Here is a 22,049-nt window from a genome sequence, read left to right as displayed (position 1 = left end):
CAAAGAGTTGGACACGGCTGAGCGACTAACACTTTTCATGTGTATTTATACATACATACACACACACAAACCCTACCACAAAACACACTTGAAGAATAAGTGAATAATTACAAAGTGACTTCCCTTGTAAGCAATATTCAGGTGAAGGAAGAGAACTTTGCTAGCATCTCCTCTCAACTTCCCACGTGTCCCTTCCTGATTAAAGAATCTTCTTCCTCTCCCCTACTCTGCCCTTACCTCAAAACTTTACAGGCATACCATGGAAATCTGCAATTTTTTCTCTGCCCACCACCACCACCACACTCCATAAAGATCACCCATCTAGGAGGGTGGCTTGAAGAAACTCCCCTGTCCTCAGCTGTCCCTTTCCCTACCACTCAGGGAGCCACTCTGGGAATGGAGGGGACTAACTCAGCAGTAGGAAAATGAAGATGTGCTTCCTTCCTCTTACCCTAGCATATCTGCGCAGAAAATGATAGGCGATGGGAATGTTGATATCAAATTTGAGGATTTTCAGGATGCTGGCTTCCATGGCGAGCATCTCATCTCTCTTATAAATACCATCACAGATGTAGAGGAAGTCATCCAAACTAGGTGGGCAGCGCTCCTATGGGTGGAGAGGAGAGGCAGTCACAACCAGGCAAAGACAACCCATTCCTCTCTGCTTGAAGATGAAAGGCAGGGGAAGAGGGGGTGAATGATAGGAGGTAATAACATTCCCTGGAATAAACCTTCAGGGTAGCTCTGAGAGCCAGCATCTGGTTGATGTGAGCAGTCCGTCTGAAAAACAAAATCAGAGACATAGGAGGAGAGAGGACAAGGCCTTTGGGGGTAGATTCTTTTTTTTTTTTTTATAAATTTATTTATTTTAGTTGGGGGCCAATCACTTCACAACATTGCAATAGTTTTTGCCATACATTGACATGAATCAGCCATGGGTTTACATGTGTTCCCCCTCCTGGACCCCCCACCCACCTCCCTCCCCATCCCATCCTTCTGGATCATCCCATTGCCCCGGCCCTGAGCCCTTGTCTCATGCATCGAACATGGAATGGTGTTCTGTTTCACATATGATAATATACATGTTTCAATGCTATTCTCCCAGAACGTCCCACCCTCACCTTCTCCCTCAGAGTCCATAAAATTGTTCCATGCATCTGTGTCTCTTATTCTGTCTCGCATATAGGGTTATCGTTACCATCTTTCAAATTCCATATATATGCATTAGTATACTGTATTGTTGTTTTTCTTTCTGGCTTACTTCACTCTGTATAATGGGCTCCAGTTTCATCCATCTCAGTAGAACCGATTCAAATGTATTTTTTTTAATGGCTGAGTAATATTCCATTGTGTATATGTACCACAGCTTCCTTATCCAGTCGTCTGCTGATGGACATCTAGGTTGCTTCCATGTCCTGGCTATTGTAAACAGTGCTGCGATGAACATTGGGGTACACGCGTCTCTTTCAATTCTGGTTTCCTCGGTGTATATGCCCAGCAGTGGGATTGCTGGGTCATATGGCAGTTCTATTCCCAGTTTTTTAAGGAATCTCCACACTCTTCTCCATAGTGGCTGTACTAGTTTGCATTCCCACCAACAGTGTAAGAGGGTTCCCTTTTCTCCACACCCTCTCCAGCATTTATTGCTTGTAGACTTTTGGATAGCAGCCATTCTGACTGGTGTGAAATGATACCTCATTGTGGTTTTGATTTGCATTTCTCTAATAATGAGTGATGTTGAGCATCTTTTCATGTGTTTGTTAGCCATCTGTATGTCTTCTTTGGAGAAATGTCTGTTTAGTTCTTTGGCCCATTTTTTGATTGGGTCATTTATTTTTCGGGAATTCAGCTGCAGAAGTTGCTTGTATATTTTTGATATTAATTGTTTGTCTGTTGCTTCATTTGCTATTGTAGATTCTTACAGCACTGGAAGTGGCACAACACAGCACATGGACTGGAAGCACTGATCTCTCTTCTGATGAGTGAGAGCCAGAAATGGGAAATCTAAAGCCTGCTCTGAGGGAAATGGAAGGAAAGAGACCACAAAAAGGGGAGCTAGAGATGGAAAATAAGCCCACACTTTGTTTCCTAGTCTAAGGAATGAATAAGGATGTTTGGGAGGGGGCACTGTTGGGGTAATAGGCACTGAAAGAGAGACAGAGAGATGGGCACAGAGGGAACCCAAGCAGAGACTGAAGGTGGTGGGAGGATATGCAAGGGGGGCTAGGCTGGGAAGATCCAGGGCAGATGGAAGGTGAGAACAACACCTCTCTCCCCATTCAGGAGCACCTTCCCATGCCCTGCCCTCTGCAGGTTGAAATTTAGCTTTGGGGTGAGGAAGAGGAGGTAGGAAGACCCCTGAATCTTTTCTCTAGCTGCACCTCACTGCCCACTCCAGCATTCTTCTAACAACTTTCTATATCTTCAGATCACAAATTGGACCAATCCTCTGGGTTTGCAGACAAAGAAATTGAGGCCCAGAGAGAGAAAGAGACTTGCTTGAGGTCACACCTAGTGACAAGGCCAGAACAAGAAATTCTCCCTCCCACTGCTCTACTTACCAGTGGCTCCTTCCTTTCTTCTCTTCTCGTATCATCTCCTTACCTCCCCTTGCAAAAGTCTTTCTGTACTTCTCAATCTTGTGAGGGGAAGACACTCCTGCTTCAAAAAACCTAGTGGGGGGTCCTTTGTCCTGACAACCAAAAGGTAGGTACTCCTGGTTTCAACATTTGCTAACAAGAGCACCTTGCACTTTCCTCCTCCCTTCTGTGCTTGGCTGGCCAGGGATCCCTAGCTTCTTTTTAACCCCCTTGAGGTTGAGGCAGGGAATACCTGCTCAAGCCACAAGGACATCCCTAGGTAGGCAGAAGGAGGAGGAGGGAGAGAGAGAAGGAAAAAGAGAAAGGAAGGGGAGCAAGGGAATGAACCAGGAAACCAGTGAGCAGGGAAGGGAATGAGTAGAGAGAGAAGCGGAGAACAAGGGAGAGAGTGAGAGAGGAGGAAGGGAAAGAGGAAGAAAAGCAAGAAGGCTAGGAAGCAAGGGCAGGATGGAGGGTGGGAGGATAGGAATGAGGGAGAGAGCCAGGGAAAGAAGAGGCCAGGGAGGAAGAGAGGATGGAGTGGAACAAGGAACAAGCATGAGTGAGAAGGAGTTGAGCTGAGAGAGAGCAAGGAGAGACGGGGAACAAGGGAACTAGGGAGTAAGAGAGTAGGGAAGGAAATGAGCCAGAGAGGAAAAACAACAGGAGAATGAGGGAGGGAGAAAAGAGAGAAGGAAGAAAAAGAAAGAAAATAGGGAAGGAGGGTGGGAGGAAGTTAAGGTGGGGGGGAGTCATGATGCCAGGGTAAGGATGGGAGGGTAAGCATGCCATGGAGCAAGGATGGGAGATAGGAAGGAACGGAGCAAGTGGGGAGGGGAGAGAAGGAACCTGCAGAAAAAGAAGGGGAAGAAGAGAAAGGGGTAAGAGGGGAAGGGGGGGGAGAAGGAGGGAGGGGAGCAGGCACCAGCAGAGCAACAGGAAGGAGAGAGAAGGAAGAGCAAGAAAAAGAGTGCGTGACAGAGGGAAGAGAGTTAGCTAGGGAAGGAAAGAAGAGAGTGAACAAAGGAAAGGGAGGGAGGGTGGAGCATTCGATGGAGGGAGAAACAGGGTGGGTAGGAGGGTGGGAAGGTGGTAGGAGGGAGGGAGGTATGGAGGAGGAGGGATAGAACCAGGGTAGAAAGGAGAGGATCATGGAAGGAGGGAGCAAGTGAGGAGGGGAGGGAGTAATCAAGAGAAAGAGAAAAGGAGGGCTGGAAAGAGCAAGAGAGTGGGTGGGTAGATGGAGGGAGGGAGGGGGCTCAGCATGGAGCGAGTGAGTGTTCAAAGCATGGACTGAGGGATCAAGGAAGGAATTGAAAGAAGGCTGGAGGGAGGAAGGGAGCTATGGAGCAAGGGCGGAAGTGTAATAAGGGCAGAAGCAGAGTAAGGGCGGAAATGGAGCGAGGGCCAGAAGTGGGGATATGGGCCAGAACTGGCGCAGGAAGGAAGCAAGTAAGGAGCAAAGGAGGGAGAATTAGAGTTAGAGAGGAAGGTACTGATCGAGGTAGGAGCTAGAGAGTGAAGAAGAGTGTGAAGAAGGGAAGTAGAAGCTACTTAGGGATACAGCTGAGGAGGGAACACAAAAACAAATCCACAGTTCTAAAGGTTTTTGCATTCAGTAGAAGTTACTACTTCTCTGTTCCTAAACTATAAGGTTTTATACTATCAGCCTATCTGAAGGAAAAGTGAGAGTTGAGCAAGACCATTTAGTACCTGAGGAAGAGGAAAGAATCAGATAAAGTAGTTAGATGGATTATGGTTATGAAGGAAAGGCCAGCTACTTGCTTTTATAATGCTACTTCAAAAGTAATTTACGTGGACTCGCTACCATCTACACTAGGCCATTTTCTCTTAAATGTCTCCAGCACCTAGATTTGGAAATGCTTCCTTATACATGCAATTCAAGACTCCACCAGAAGGAGATGGAGTTGCTGGAAGAAGAAAAGGGGGTGAGGACAGAGAATTATGGTCCAGAAGGAAGCTTTAAAAAGAACAACCCATTTAACTAGGAATATGTCCACATACACACATTTTCAAAGAGGAAATAGGAGAACTTTGTTGATGCCAGCAAACAAATACACCGCCATTTGCACCCAACACCAGCTTCCCTGCCATGGAAGACAGATAAAAATTTGGTAGGAAAACTTAATTGTGTTCATGAATGTAATTGTATACACACACAAATACACATATATGCAAATATATACATATGCATACATGTGTGTATACATGTCTATAATATATATACACATGCATGTTATACACATGCATGCACACACACATACATACATATGTAATTGTACATACATACATATATGGCTTGGACAGAAATTGATTAATTTTCTCCAAGTCCCATGGATTTGGGCTCACCTCAAATTTTGCTGCAATCAGAAAAGCAGTGGAACCAAGGAGTTGTAACTTGTCCTTCTTGCATATTACCTTCATAAGGTAGTGATCTACCAGCTTCACTGCCAAGTACAGGGTCTCATGACTCATCTCAAAGGTCATCTGGAGGAATACACAAAGAAGGCAGGAATCTGCATGTTGTCCAACTCCAAAGCCATATCCAGATAGATCTAACTCCCTGGTCTGTGGTATTGAGGACATTGTAACTACAAGAAGCCAGCTGAAACTGGTATGTGTGCTGGAAATGCTTCAGCTAGGTGCCTGGCTGTATCTCTAGTGCCTCTGAGGACCCTGGCAATACCTATCCCTACACATTTGGGTAAATGACAAATCTTACATCAAAGGGAGATGCTCTGCCTTCTCTATGAGCACCTTGAGTGAACACACCCTCTCTCTTTCACCTCCAAAACTTAGACTCTTGCTCTCTGCATTTGCTACTTTATAGTGTAAACCCTAAGCATTGACTTTTTGTAATGCCAGTGCCTGGCTTAAGTTTTGATTGCCAAAGTATCCACTTCAAAGAGACACCCACTTCAAGGATGGCTATGTCCAATGAACACACTGTCAGCCACAGACGAGATAAAGAGCCAGGCCACCTTCCCCAACTGAGGCTTCTTTGTTTTAGAGATCCTGGTTGGTTTTGATAACTGACCATTTGGACTGAATTTTTTTTCTCTTACCAGGCTTTAAATTCTTGCTCTTATGTTTTAAATTTGCCAATAAAGAGTGAGCACCAGAAACCCTAGGCCCCCGCCTCTGACCCAGTAAAAGCAGAACTCCCTGGCCTGCATGTTTATGTGTGTTGTTTCTCTCTCCTTCCCTCCAACCTCAACCTCACCACGTGGCCCCAGCTGTGCTGTGTAATTTCCAGGCCCTGTAAGTAATAAACCTGTATTTTTTTCAAAGTTTCCTATGGTTATTGCTGAAGGGTGTTTCACTATCATAATACGAACCACAGAGGGTAGTCCAGCCATGACATTAGTTATTGATAGGCTGAGACAAGCACAAAAAACACTATTACTTCATACAATGAACTCCCAAAAGAGATGTTTATTTAGCTCTGAAATAAAGGGACTTGTTTATTAGTTTATTCATTCATTAGTTTCTCTTCCCAACTAGATATGCTATTAGAATATATGGACTGGAAGCAAGTACTAATAGCACAGTTTGTAAGTGAGCTGAGGGGCTAAAGAAGCCAGAAAGAGATTAAAGCATTAGTAGCATAATCTTCCTTTCCTTCTTTCTCTTATTTATCCTTAGTCTTGCCTTCATCAACTCTAAGAAACTGTCTCCTATAGCCCTAGTCCCACAGTTAGTGCTAGCCCATATGGCATCTTTGTGCAAATTAGAAAAAAGGTGTCTCTCTGGGTGAATGCAGCCCTACAGGCACACATCTTATCAAGTAGACAATACTTTTATATAAATTAGCAAAAGGTGCCCTTGCCTCAGGGCATAACAACCCCATAGTCAGAATGCACAGCTTGGCAAATAAGGATATTAGCTGGACTCCATGCCTGCTTTTGCCTTGCCTGGAAGCTGTGTATAGGCACAATTTGCACTCATGGTGGTCCTACACAATCCTCACTGAGGCTTCTTCCTCACAATACCTTGGGTTCTTAGGATTCAAAAACAATACAATCTATACTAGCCCTGTAATAGGGAATAACAAATCTGACTCCATATTGGGTCTGTTTCTTTTACTTTAACCTTTGTATTCTATTCCTTATTCTACAAGTTGATTAACTTGTAACTTGTAAAGAGATGTTGCCTATAGCTTAAAGGATACATAATGGCTCATCTGAAGGAATCCTGCCCCCCTCCCTAGGCCTGAATGTTAAACTAAAATACATATATTCAGCTCAAAGGAAACATCCTGACTCAGTGCAACCTGTGAATGACTGCCAGAAAGAAGAAATTAACATATCCCCCCCTGGCAGAAACCATGAAATATTTGCAATATGGCCTTTTACTTTACCTCTCACCTCTCACCTCACCTACTCTTTGTTTTATAAAAGAAACTAGCATCCAGACCCTGGCAAGATGGTTCAGACTTTCAGCCTTCTGAATAAAGGTCACTATTTCTTGCCCCAACACCTCATCTCCCGATTTACTGTATCGTGCGGCAAGCAGAATGAGCTTGGACTTGGTAAAAGTCCAACACCTTAATCAATGTGTGAATCCCCTCTAACATCTCCACCAAATAGTTACTCAGTTTCTGCCACAGAACCTCCAAATATAACCTGGCTTTAACAGAAACCAGAACCTGGTTTTAACAGAAAATTCTTTTTTCTACTGAGTAGAAATCGCCCTTAATGTAAGCTTACTTACTTCTTTGGGCCTCCTTTTTCATGAGTTAATATTATTGCCTAGAGGCTAGATGACCAAATGGAGGTCCATAAAAAGCATTGCAGAAATGGATGTATAACTGGATGGGCTAATAATTATCAGATAATGGTTGAATACATTGGTTCAGCAATAGATATATTACATTTTTGAATAACAGAAATACCATGAAGCTTTTCTTATTGTTCCTGGGATATGGCCTGGATGTTCTCAGAAATCTGGCTTTATTAGTTTCTAATTGCTTCTGCAATAAATTACAACACTCAGCTAGTAAAGAATCCTCCTGCAATGAGAGAGACCTGGGTTCGATCCCTGCATTGGGAAGATCCACTGGAGAAAGGATAGGCTACCCACTCCAGTATTTTTGGGCTTCCCTGTGGCTCAGCTGGTAAAGAATCCACCCGCAATGCAGGAGACCTGGGTTTGATCCCTGGGTTGGGAAGATTCCCTGGAGAAGGGAAAGGCTACCCACTCCAGTATTCTGGCCTAGAAAATTCCATGGACTGTATAGTCCATGGGGTCGCAAAGAGTTGGACACGACTGAGCAACTTTCACTAGTGGCTTAAAACAATACAGATTCATTACCTTACAGATCTGGTGGTCCTAAGTCCATGGGGCTTGCTGAACTAAAAACAATCAAAGTGTTAGGGCTATGTTTTGTTTTGAAGGTTCTAGTAGAGAATCTTTTTTAGCTTCTAGAAACTGCCCATATTCCTTGGTTTGTGGCCCCTTCCATCTTCAAAGCCAGCAGTGGCCAGAGGAGTCTTTCTCATACTGCATCACTCTCTGCCTCTCTCTTCCACATTTAAGAACACTTGTGATTATAACTGGGCCCACCTGGATAATCTAATATAGTTGCCCTACCTTGAATTCATCTGATTATAATCTTAATTCCATAGTCTAATTTTCCATTGCCATATAAGGTAACATACTCAGATTCTGAGGATTAGGATGCAGGCATTTTATTCTGCCTACTACATTTTCCAAAGGAACGTATAAGAAAGGGATGGGGAGAGTTCACGCAGATGAAGAGTAATGATCATCACCTCTAAATGTCAAGAAATTGGGGTCAAATAATTACAGGGAAAAAAAGTGTAAAAATGAAAAACAGCAATTCTCTGAGGATGCCTTTGTGAGCAAACAACAAAGCTAGTGGATGCATAGCCTCCTTGCAGTACCTCACATAGGCACCTGGCCACCCATGCAGTACATCATTATCAAATGATAACATCAAAAAGAATGGGTAGTATCTGAATGAATTGTTGAAATGTGGAGTCAATAAATATTAAATTAGAAGCTGTGTCAGTTACAGTGCTCTTCCTTCCTTGAATGTGAGATGAGACTCTTCTAACATAACTCTACCATTTGGGACTACATGGAACAAGTCTAATCCTTCTGTGACAGCCCCTCAGCTACTGTTTTAGTTATTATGTTTCCTATACATCTTCATTCTAGACCAAATAACTTGATTTCCTCTATTTTTCACATGATATGGTTTTTCTGACTGCTCAGAATCAGGCTTCAAATCAGGAGCCTAACTTTGTGCCAGTTAGAGAAGAGTGGGTAATTCCAACCAGCTATACAAAATGAGGACGAGAAGCCTTTCATCATAGGAGTAAGGTTCTCTCCCTCACAACTGCCTTTGTCTAGCATATCCTTCCAATTCTTCAAAAACAACTCTTTTCCATATCTGGAAATGGATAAGAAGAAACAAAAGGAAGTGATAAATCAATCAAAACTATAGAAAATACAAAGATTACTCTTAATGCTGAACTTAATCATAATATATGTTTAAAATATATGTGTATATATTCATATATGTTAGGAAGCATATATGATAAAATTCATCCCAAGTTCCAAAACTCAAAGACCACCTTCTATAAAGATGAATAAACAGAGAAAATCTACCAGATATATGAAAAAGAACAAGTAATTTTTCAAGGAGAAATGCTTTGAGGAACCAGAGCAAGTGTCTATGTATTGAAATCTTTTCACTCCAAAGATCTAGAATAAACTTTTTCAAAGTAAACTCTCAGTGCACCAGCCCTGAGCACCCTGTCTCATGCATCAAACCTGGACTGGCGATCTATTTCACATATGATAATATACATGTTTCAATGCTATTCTCTCAAATCATCCCACCCTCACCTTCTCCCACCAAGTCCAAAAGTCTGTTCTTTACATCTGTGTCTCTTTTGCTGTCTTGCACTGGGATGAGCCTGAGGGATGGGATGGGGAGGGAAGTGGGAGGGAGGTTCAGGATGCAGAATACATGTACACCCATGGCTGATTCATGTGAATGTATGGCAAAAACCACCACAATATTGTAAAGTAATTAGCCTCCAATTTAAATAAATTAATTTTTTAAAAAAGTAAACTCTCAATTAGATCTGAGAGGACACTGAATCTATGAAAAGAGAATACTCCAGGATCTAGAAAGACTAATTTCTAACGAAAAAGTAGCTACATAAATAAAATGCAATAGAGGCAGTGAACAGTATATTAGATTATGATAAAAACCAAATCAATGATTCAAAGGCCACTTTAAGAAATTCTCCCAGAACTGAGAGGTAAAAGAAAGTTGAGGATAATGAATGAAAACTTGAGACTCAAGGACAACAGATTTTGGAGATACACATACACACACACGGGAAATCAAAATGAGAGAAAAATAATAAATAAAATTTTCTCTGAGCCAAAGAAAGACTGAATCTTTAGAGTGAAAGGACCCACAATATACCAGATAAAATTAAGGAAAACAGATCTACATATAGACATGTAAAAATAATTATTTACAGGGAAGGTAATATATTAAATAATAATCTGAATCTAAAAGTCTAGATTGCTTTGACTAAAAACAGGAGAAGAAATAAACTAAAAGTATGCAGGTTATCTTACCTTTCTTGAGGGTCAATTAATAGATCAGGTCCAAAGGGGTTGGTTAAGTAAGCAACAACAATATCCATATGGTAGAATATCATCTAGCAGTTTAAAAGAATGAGGTAGATCTATACTTATATGGGAAGATTATTAAGACTTATTAAGAGAAAAGAGCAAGTGGCACATGACCTATTCATGCAACAAAAGATATCAAAAAACCTACACTCAGTAAAAAGCTATATTTTATATGTGTGTATGTATATGCATTCATGTATTATTCATATAATTTAACATTTTTAAAGAAAGGATAGTCAAAAACTTAATAGAAGTGATAAGACAAAAAAGATACATTCTAAATTATAGTTATCTCTGAGAAATAAGGATAGAGAGTAAAACAGTTGTTTTTGTACATACACACACACAAACATATATGAATACATACACACATATTTTAAACATGTATTAATTTTGTAGCTTAAAAAATTGTATAGAACAGAGTGGTTAAGGTGAGATGGAGGGGGTGAAGAAACTCCAGGATAAATTAATTAAACAATGATTATGGGTGGTTATCATATTGCTCTTAGACTTTGATAAATTAAGCAGAAAAAAATAAATTAGCATATAAATTGTACAATAATTATTAAGCCAAAATTAATTGATATAATGATTCTTGTACCCTAAAGAGAATACATATTTTCTTCAAACATCAGTGAACTATTTACAAAAACCCATTATATCTGAAGCCATGAAGAAAAACTCATTAACTGAAAAAAAGCAGAAATTATCATTCAGGTCACATTCTCAATACACAACACAATAAATCTAGAAATTGGCAATAAAAGGATAAACCAAACAAACTAAAGACAAGCAATGCATTTGAAAATATCATAAGCATTATTCTTAAAGAAAAAAACCTGGCTTAAAGGGAAAATAAAAATTTCAAATTATTGAGAAAAAACAAGATAGCTACAATACTCTTTCAAAACTGGTAGGATATAGTCAAAACTTTACTTAGAAAAAATACATAGTTTGGGGGCTTTTATTATGAAGTCAGAAAAAATTAAAATAGACTAAGCACTCCATTTTAAGATGCCAGGGAAAAACAGCAAATAAAACTTAATAAAATAAAGATGAAAGCAGATGGTAATGAATTTCATTAAAAAGAAAGAGTTTTATATTTACCCATGAGATGGTTCTTTGACCAGAGGACTGAATCAATCTTTTTTGAGGAAAACTGAGGAAAAGGCATGGAAATACATGGGAGAGAGAACACATCGCACACATTTTGAATGAGAAAAGAAATCATTACAAAGGATTGTAAAAGAATACCATGTGCAATCTATAGTATTATCTGTGAAAATATCCATGAAATCAATGATTTTTAAGGAAATATAAACTACAAAAATGACTCAAAAAGAGTAATAAGACCTTAGGTGTGCAATTTTTAAGATGGCAGAGGAGGAAGATGGGGAGATCACCTTCCTCCCCACAAATGTACCAAAAATACATGTGCACATGAAGCAACTCATACAGAACACCTTCTGAATGCTGGCAGAAGACCCCAGACTTCCAAAAAGGCAAGTCAATCTCCCCAGAATGAGGTAGGGCAAAAGATAAAGATAAAAAGAGACAAAGGAGTTTGGAACAAGGACCTGCACCCAGGGAGGGAGCCATGAAGGAGGAAAAGTTTCTTTTCATTTGGAGACCCCAGCACAGGTGGGGATGGGGGGAGCTTCAGATCCTCAAGGGGAATGCAGCAATAGGTGCTCGGAAGGCAAAACAGAGAGAATTCACCACAGAGATGTTGCCAGCCAGCACTTCCCAGCCAAGAAGCAGCTTGCACAACCACCGTGGCAACGGGAGGCTGGGGGCTGAGGCTTGGGCTTCCGGGCTCAGGCCCCAGGGAGAGAACTGGGGTTGGCTGCTATGCAGATACTCTTGAGGGGCTAGTACAACACAGCTGAGGGAGTCCAGGAAAAAGCCTGGGCCTCCCAGAGAGGCAAGAGTTTGCTGCTGCAAGAACCCTCTAACTCCCCAAGCTCACAGATCCCAGGAACCCATCTCCAAGAATGCCATAGGTGGGATAAGCAAGGGCTGTGAGCTGCCTGACCCCAGAGGAAGGTATGCCTGGCCGCCACCAAAGCCAGCAAGAGTGCCAGAGGTGGAACTAGATGTGACTGCAGTTTACAATCCCAGAGGGAGAATGCAAGCTGACTGGCCACTGCCAAAGCCTCAAAGCCAGGGGGAGTGCCTGAGACAGGGACTAAATGCCACCACTGCGGTCCTGACCACAGAGGTAGTAGCTGCCACCAAGCCGTAAGCACACAAAGGTTACTGCCCACATCTTCTGGGGAGCCTAAACAGCTTGGCTCTGCCAAGGGACATACAACTCAAGGTCAATTCCTGTGGGAGAGTGCATGACTCGCCTCAGACTTTAGCAACTTCTGCAGGCCTGAGTCCCAGCAAACACTCCCCAAACACCCCAACTGTGGCTTCCATACCCTCCCTCTCCACAGCCCAACTGAGCAAGTGAGCCCTAAAAAGCTGCTACCTTTGCCCCCACTAGTCTGGGTGGGGAACAGACACAACAGGGCGGCCTACAAGCAGAGGCAGGCCTAAAACCAAAGCAGAGCACCAGGGGCTGTGTGAGCAAAGAGGAGGGAGGGAATAAACTCCTGCAGTTGCAGCTGCAGTGGATTACATGTATGCAATTAGCCTGAGACTGTGGAATTTGCAGGCAACTGTGGACTTTGGGAGCAAGCACAAGCTGGAGTAAGGCCAGATCCAAGTCTGAGCTGACCCCACAGCAGGTCCAGAGACCTTCCTAGAAATATTGGAGGACTTCCTCACTACACAGACTGGCTGATGTTCACTGTGTGGAGAGGACAATGGAGGAATTAGAGCACATTCTTCTTACTACCTCTCTCTCTCTCTCTCTCTCTCTCTCCATATATATATATATATATATATATATATTCTTTTTTGTATTGTTCTAATGTTCTTTATTATTCCTTTAATTTTTATCTTTCTCCTTTTTACAAACATCTTAAATACTTATTTTATTTTTTCCTATTTTTGCAGTACTCTTTATTTTGCACTTTTTCCATCTTTTTGATTATGTATTTTTGCTAGTCTAGTTTTTAGTATTCTTTTTCACTTATGGGTTTGTTTATTGGCTTGATTGCTCTCTCCTTTTTTGATTCCTGTTTTTATTCTTTTTTCTCCTTTTTCTCTTTTTTGTCTTTTCTCTTTGTAAGGGAAGTTTATAGCAATACAAGCCTACCTCAAGAAGCAAGAAAAAGATTAAATAAACAACCTAACCTTAAACCTAAAGCAACTAGAAAAAGAAAAAAACCCAAAGTTAGTAGAAGGAAAGAAATCATAAAGATCAGAGCAGAAATAAAAAGAAATGAAGAAGACAACAGCAAAGATCAATAAAACTAAAAGCTGGTTGAGAAGATAAATAAAACTGACAAACCATTAGCCAGACTCATCAAGAAAAAAAGGGAGAAGACAAATTAGAAATGAAAAAGGGGAAGTTACAACAGACAATGCAGAAATACAAAGGATCATAAGAGACTACTATGAACAACTATATGTCAATAAAATGGACAACCTGGAAGAAATAGGCAAATTCTTAGAAAAGTATAATCTTCCAAAATGATTCACAAAAAAATAGACAACATGAAGAGACCAATCACAAGCACAGAAATTGAAACTGTAATCAAAAATCTTCCAACAAACAAAAGTTTCACAGACAAATACTACCAAAAGTTTAGAGAAGAGCTAACACCTATCCTGCTCAAATCTTCCAGAAAATTGCAGAGGAAGGAAAACTTCCAAAATCATTCTATGACACCACCACCACCTTGATACCAAAACCAGACAAAGATACCACAAAAAAAGAAAATATCACTGATGAACATAGATGCAAAAATCCTCAACAAAATTCTAGCAAACAGAATCCAACAACACATTAAAAGGATCATACATCATGATAAAGTAGGCTTTATCCCAGGGATGCAAGGATTCTCCAACATATGCAAATCAATCAATGTGATACACCATATCAACAAATTGAAAGACAAAACATATGATCATCTCAATAGATGCAGGGAAAGCTTTCGATAAAATTCAACACCAATTTATGATAAAAACTCTCCAAAAAGTAAGCATAGAAGGAAAATATCTCAACATAATGTAGGCCATATATGACAAAGCCACAGTAAACATTATTCTCAATGGTGAAAATCTGAAAGCATTTCCTCTAATATCAGGAACAAGACAAGGGTGCCCACTCTCATCACTGTTATTCAACACAGTTTAGGAAGTCCTAGCCACAGCAATCAGAGAAGAAAAAGAAATGAAAGGAATCCAGTTTGGAAAAGAAGTAAAACTCTCACTATTTGCACATGATGTGATACTATACGTAAAAAACCCTAAAGATGCCACCAGAAAATTACTAGAGCTAATCAATAAATATAGTAAAGTCACAGGATATAAAAATACACAGAAATCCCTTTCATTCCTATACACTAACAATGAAAAATCAGAAAGAGAAGTTAAGGAAAAATTCACATTCACCATAGCAACAAAAGAATAAAATACCTAAGAATGAACCTACCTAAATTGACAAAAGACCTGTTCTCAGAAAACTATAATACACTAATGAAAGAAATCAAAAGATGACACAGAGAGCTATAACATGTTCTCAGATTGGAAGAATCAATTCCGTTAATATGACTATACCACTCAAAGCAATCTACAGATTCAATGCAATCCCTACAAACTATCAATGGTATTCTTCATACAACTAGAACAAAAAAAAATCACAATTTGTATGGAAACACAAAAGATCCTGAATAACCAAAGCAATCTTGACAAAGAAAAATAAAGCTGGAGGAATCAATTTTCCTGACTTCAGACTATACTATGAAGCTACAGTCATCAAGACAGTATGGTACTGGAACAAAAACAGAAATATACACCAATGGAGCAAGATAGAAAGCCCAGAAATAAACCCACACACTATGGGCCATCTTATCTTTGAAAAAGGAGGCAAGAATATACAATGGAGAAAAGACAGCTTCTTCAATAAGTGGTGCTGGGAAAACTGGACAGCTATGTATAAAAGAATGAAATTAGAACTTTCCAACATCATACACAAAAATAAACACAAAATGGATTAAAGACATAAACGTAAGGCCATAAACTATAAAGCTATTAAAGGAAAATATAGTCAGTACATTCTTTTGACATATATCACAGCAAGATCCTCTTTGACCCACCTCCTAGAGTAACGGAAAGAAAACCGAAAATAAACAAATGGGACCTAATTAAACTTAAAAGCTTTTTCACAGCAAAGGAAACAAGAAACAAGTTAAAAGGCATCCTTCAGAATGGGAGAAAATAATTGCAAATGAAACAACAGACAAAGGATTAATCTCCAAAATATATAAGCAGCTCATACAGCTCAATATCAGAGAAACAAACAGTCCAATAAAAAAATGGGCAGAAGACCAAAACAAACATTTCTCCAAAGAAGACATACAGATAGTCAATAAACACATGAAAAGATGCTCAACATTACTAATTATTAGAGAAATGCAGAGCAAAACTACAATGAGGTATCATCTCACACCAGTCAGAATGGCCATAATCTAAAAAACTACAAACAATAAATGCTGGAGAGGGTGTGGAGAAAAGGGAACGCTCTTGCACTGTTGGTGGGAATGTGAATTGATACAGCCATTATGGAGGACAACATGGAGAGTCCTTAAAAAACTAGGAATAAATCTACCATATGATCCAGTAATCCCACTACTGGGCATATACCCTGAGCAAGCCACAATTCTAAAAGACACATGTACCCCAATGTTCATTGCAGCAGTATTTACAATAGCCTGGACATGGAAGCAAACTAGATGTCCATTGACAAATGAATAGCATCCTTTACACCAAAAACTTATAAAGGAATCTCTAGGTGGCGCTAGTGGTAAAGAACCCCCCTGCCAATGCTGCTGCTGCTGCTAAGTCACTTCAGTCGTGTCCGACTCTGTGCGACCCCATAGATGGCAGCCCACCAGGCTCCGCCGTCCCTGGGATTCTCCAGGCAAGAACACCAGAGTGGGCCGCCATTTCCTTTTCCAGTGCATGAAAGTGAAAAGTGAAAGTGAAGTCGCTCAGTCATATCTGACTCCGCAGGGGGCATAAAAGACGTGGGTTTGATCCCTGGGTCAGGAAGACCCCCTGGAGGAGAGCATGGCAACCCACTCCAGTTATTCTTGCCTGGAGAATCCCATGGACAGAGGAGCCTGGCAGGCTGCAGTCCAGAGGGTCATACAGAGTCGGACGTGACTGAAGCGACTTAGCATGCATGTATGTGTGATTATAGAAGCAAAATTCTAAATGAAGTATAAGTACATCAAATCCAAGAGTAAATTAAATAAACCATGACTGGTTGGATCTCCTTGCAGTCCAAGGGACTCTCAAGAGTCTTCTCCAACACCACAGTTTAACAGCATCAATTCTTCTGCGCTCAGCTTCTCTATAGTCCAAAGAAATGATCCAAGCAGTCCATTCTAAAGGAAATCAGTCCTGAATATTCATTGGAAGGACTGTTGCTGAAAGCTGAAACTCCATTACTTTGTCCACCTGATGAAAAGAACTGACTCGTTTGAAAAGACCCTGATGCTGGGAAAGATTGAAGGTGGGAGGAGAAGGGGATGACAGAGGATGAGATGGTTGGATGGCATCACCGACTCAATGGAGATGAGTTTGGGTAAACTCCGGGAGTTGGTGATGGACAGGGAAGCCAGGCGTGCTGCAGTCCATGGGGTCACAAAGAATCAGACACAACTGAGCAACTGAACTGACTGAACTGAAAAGTATAATTGGGCAAGACACTTCAGAAGCACAATTGTCTATACACAATTGGGTAAATTCAATTTTTTAAGGCAATAAACATTTATTGAGAGCCCCCCCAAAATACTTTCCTATACCCACAAAAATTTTAAATATGCATTGTGTTGGTCTAATACTTCTATTCCTAGTAATTTATTCCAGAAAAACAAAAATACATTTATGACCAATGCAAATGTATGCCTGTTCACTACAGGGCTATTGGAAATAACCTATATGTCCATTAATAGGAGGCTGAGTAAATAATGCCAGTTGAAGAACAGAATACTACGGTCTAAGGCCATACCACCCTGAATGCACCCAGTCTCATCCGAACTTGGAAGCTGAACAGGGTTGGGCCTGGTTAGTACTTAGATGGGAAAACAGAATACTATACAGTTGACAAAATTGATGTAGAAATGCCAATTTAACTAGAAAGATATTTGCAATTACATGAGCATTGTTACATGAGGGGAAAAAAGCAAGTCATTAAGAACTAAGAAGAGGACATGACAATCCTAAAAATATATGCTCATATGCTCTGAACAACAGATTTTCAAAATACACAAAGAAAAATTGACAAAACTAAAAATAGAAATAGACAAATTCATAATCATAGTTGAAAGCTTCAATACTCTTCTCTCAGTAACAGAATTAGTTCACAAAAAATCAGCAAAAATAAGGAAATCAACAACATGAACCAACTGAATCTAACTGACATTTTATAGAACATTCACTCCATCCAACGCACAATACACATTCTTCTCAAATGCACAGGTAACATTCACCAAGACAGACCATATCCTGAATGATCAACCTTAAAATTTTTTAAATAATTAAAAATCATACAGTTTTCTTTGACCACAGTGGAATTAAACTACAAATCAATAACAGAAAAATAATAGTGAAATCTCCAAACACTTAGAGATTAAACAAACCTCTAAATAGTTCAAGCAGTTAAAAGTGGCACTTAGGGAGAAATTATAGCAATTAGGTGCTTATATCAGAAAAGAAGAAAAGTCCTAGGACATCCCTGGTGGTCCAGTGGTTAAGAATCTGCCTGCCAATGCAGGGGACATGGGTTTGATCCATGGTCTGGGAATATCCTACATGCCACGGAGCCAGTAAACCAGTGTGTCACAACTACTGAACCTACTTGCCCTAGAGCCTGTGCTCCACAACAAGAGAAGACCCCACAATGAGAAGCTCGTGCACCACAACTAGAGAGTAGCCCCTGCTCGCTGCAACTAGAGAAAGCCTGCACAACATCAAAGACACAGCACAACCAAAAATTAAATAAATATTTTTTAAAGAAGAAAAGAAGTCTGAAATCAATAATCTACTCTTCTACCTCAAACTAGGAAAAGAAGAGCAAATTAAATCCAAAGCAAGAGAAAGGAAACTATGAAAATTAAAGCAGATATCAGTTAAACTGATAATAGAAAAATAGAGAAAACAAATGAAACCAAAACTTGGTTCTTTAAAAATATCAATAAAAATGATAAACTCCTAGCAAGATTGATGAAGAGAGAGAAGATACAAATTACTAAATACCAAGAATGAACGACTAAATAATCAGCAAATGCTATGAACATAAATTCAACAACTTAAATGAAAGGACCAATTCCTTGACAATCACAAATCTCCAAAAGTCATCTGATATAATAACTTGAATAATCACATAACTATTAAAGAAATTATATTCTTAGATAAAATTCTTTGGAGAAAAGAAAAACCTTCAGGTCCAGATGGTTTTACTTGTGAATCCTACCAAACATTTAAAGAATAAAACATCAATTCTACACATCTCTTCAAGAAAATAGAAGAGAATACTTTCCAAATCATTTCATAAAACCAGTATCATTCTCATACCAAAACCAGAAAGTCAGTACCAAAAAAAAGAAAAAAAGACACTACAGACCAACATCCATCATAAACATAGATGTGATAATCCTCAACAAAATATTAGCAAATATAATCCAGAAATATATAAGAATGATATGCCAAAACTAAGTGGGGTTAAAACAATTTTGAAAAAAAAAGACTAGAGTTGGAAGAATCACTTTACCTAGTTTTAAGATTTATTATAAAACTACAGAAATAAAGACTGTGATATTGGCAAAGAGAAAGACATACAGATCAATGAAACAGGATGTAGAAATAAGTATAGAAATAGGCCCACACAAATAATGCAAATTGTTTTTTGGCAAAGGTCCAAAAGCAATTCAGTGGAGAAGTATATTTTTCCACAAATGGTGTTAGAACAGTTAAACATCCATATGCAAGACAATGAACTGACTTCAAAACCTTCATACGTTATACAAATTCAACTCAAAATAGATTATAGATTTAATGTTAAAACTTTAAAACATTCATATAAAATATAGGAGAAAATTTCATGACCTAGGTTTAAGCAGAGTTCTTAAACATGACACAAAAAGCAAAGGCTTCCGTGGTGGCTCACATGGTAAACAATCCGCCTGCAATGTGGGAGACCTGGGTTCAACCCCTAGGTTGGGAAGATCCCCTGGAGGAGGGCATGGCAATCCACTTCAGTATTCTTGCCTGGAGAATCCCCATGGACCAAGGAGCCTGGCGGGCTATACAGTCCATAGGGTTGCAAAGAGTTGGACATGACTGAGCGACTAAGCATAGAAATATAACTTAGAAAGATCGAACTTTATAAAAATTAAAAACTTTTGCTCTATGAAAGACACAGATAATAAAAAGACTGGTGGGATATATTTGTAAATCACACATCTAACAAAGGATTTGTAACCAGAACATATAAGGAACTCTCATAACTTGACACAAAGAAAATAAACTATCCAATTTAAAACTGGGCAAAAGATATAGACATTTCATCAAAGACGACTTCATACAAACAAGTATGTTCAACATTATTAGCCCTTGAGGAAACACAAATTAGAACTATGGTGAGATTCCTCTATACATCTATATGGCCAAAGTTTAAAAACAAACAATACTAAGTGCTAACAAGGATGCAGAGCAGCTAGAACTCTCATATACTGCAGGTAAGAATGCAAAATGATAGTCACTCTGTAGCACTTTCTCATTAAGTTAGACGTACATTTATCATATGACCCAGAAATCCCACTCCTGGGTGTTGATGTTGGAAATAAAAACTTATATTGACATAAAACCCTGAACATTAATGTATATAGACATTCTTCTCACAGTCTCAGAAACTGGAAACAACTCAAAATGTCCTTTAATGGGGGAAGTTTTAAACAAACCTTGGTACATCCATACCATGGACTACTACTCAGCAATAAAAAGGAATGAACTGTTGATACACACAACTTGTATAGATCTCAAAGGAATTATGGGAAATGATAAAAGTCAATCCCAAAAGGTTACACAGTATATGATTTCATTTATATAACATTCCTGAAATCACAAAATTACAGAAATGGAAAGCAAATTAGAAGTTTCCAGGGACAGGAAGGTGAGGGGAGGGAGATGGCTGTGTGCTATAAAAGAGTAAAACAAGGGATCATTCTGGTGATGGAATAATTTTGTATCTTAACTGTGGTGGTGGTACTTATGAAATTTACATGCGTGATAAAATTATATAGACTAAACACACACACAAATAAGAGCATGTAAACTGGTAAAATATAAATAAAGCCTCTGGACCTTGACTGTGATATTATATGGAAGTTATGCAAAATGTCACCTGGGAGAAACCAGGTGAAGGGTACACAGGACCTCTATATACACTATTTTTTTGCAACTTCTTGTGAATCTATTACTTCAAAATGTTAAAATGTCATAGAACTGTATACCAAAAGTCAATTTTACTAATTAAGATATAAAAATTAAAGTTACAAAAATAATATATATAGGAACACATTTTCTACAACTGTGATTCTCTATCAAAGGTATACATTAGCATGGCTTATGGAACTTAAAAAATACATGATAAGTCTCACACGGGACCTGGGCATCTGACTCTGTGATCAGTGTACCATTTTAAAAATGGGGGGATAATAAACACACATGAATATTAACATTCTTTGTAGGTTGTGGGATCATAATTATAATTTCTTACTTGGCTATAATAAATGTGAATTTTTGTGCAATAACAAAAACATTTTTAAAAAATTCAGTTCATCATTCCAGCTGGTATCTCTAAAGAGTCAGACATGACTTAGCAACTAAACAACAACAAACAACTACTCCTAGTTTCATGCCATCTGTGAATCTGGGGAGATGATCTTCTCTGTTCTCATCTATATCATTTATAAAAAATGTCAATCAAAACAAAGTCCACTGGCAGTCTACTAGAAATCTCTTTAGTGTTTGGTAATGATCAGCAATATTTGTGATCAATTTTACTTATTTAAGATCTACTCAGTTCAGTCGCTCAGTCATGTCCGACACTTTGCGACCCCATGAATCGCAGCACGCCAGGCCTCCCTGTCCATCACCAATTCCTGGAGTTCACTCAAACTCATGTCCATCGAGTCAGTGATGCCATCCAGCCATCTCATCCTCTGTCGTCCCCTTCTCCTCCTGCCCCCAATCCTTCCCAGCATCAGGGTCTTTTCCAATGAGTCAACTCTTCGCATCAGGTGGCCAAAGCATTGGAGTTTCAGCTTCAACATCAGTCCTTCCAATGAACACCCAGGACTGATCTCCTTTAGGATGGACTGGTTGGATCTCCTTGCAGTCCAAGGAAGTCTCAAGAGTCTTATCCAACACCACAGTTCAAAAGCATCAATTCTTTGGCACTCAGCTTTCTTCACAGTCCAACTCTCACATCCCCACATGACTACTGGAAAAACCATAGCCTTGACTAGACAGACCTTTGTTGGCAAAGTAATGCCTCAGATTCTACTTTATCTAATTTACTATTCTTCATCATTTCCATAGAATGGCATTTTCATGCTTTGCTGATGTTAAAATATACCATGT

At 39.5% G+C, this 22,049-nt stretch overlaps 1 protein-coding gene across 4 annotated transcripts in view; it reads right to left on the bottom strand.

Annotated features, from left to right (window-relative positions):
* The window catches only part of CCNB3 (cyclin B3), a 57,021-nt gene that overhangs the window by 4,759 nt on the left and 30,213 nt on the right, over positions 1–22,049 (bottom strand). For all 4 annotated transcript variants that reach the window (XM_081566970.1, XM_081566968.1, XM_081566969.1 and 1 more), the window contains 2 exons: positions 4,950–5,087; positions 452–607 (listed from right to left, as the gene is read on the bottom strand). In XM_081566970.1, the coding sequence (XP_081423096.1) occupies positions 452–607; positions 4,950–5,087 (294 nt within the window). The remainder of the gene's footprint in view (positions 1–451; positions 608–4,949; positions 5,088–22,049) is intronic.

Source organism: Giraffa tippelskirchi, chromosome X (genome assembly GCF_054371585.1).
Source record: "Giraffa tippelskirchi isolate mGirTip1 chromosome X, T2T-mGirTip1v1.2.pri, whole genome shotgun sequence".
Lineage (NCBI taxonomy): Eukaryota > Metazoa > Chordata > Mammalia > Artiodactyla > Giraffidae > Giraffa > Giraffa tippelskirchi.
This window is presented reverse-complemented; position numbering and strand designations above follow the sequence as displayed.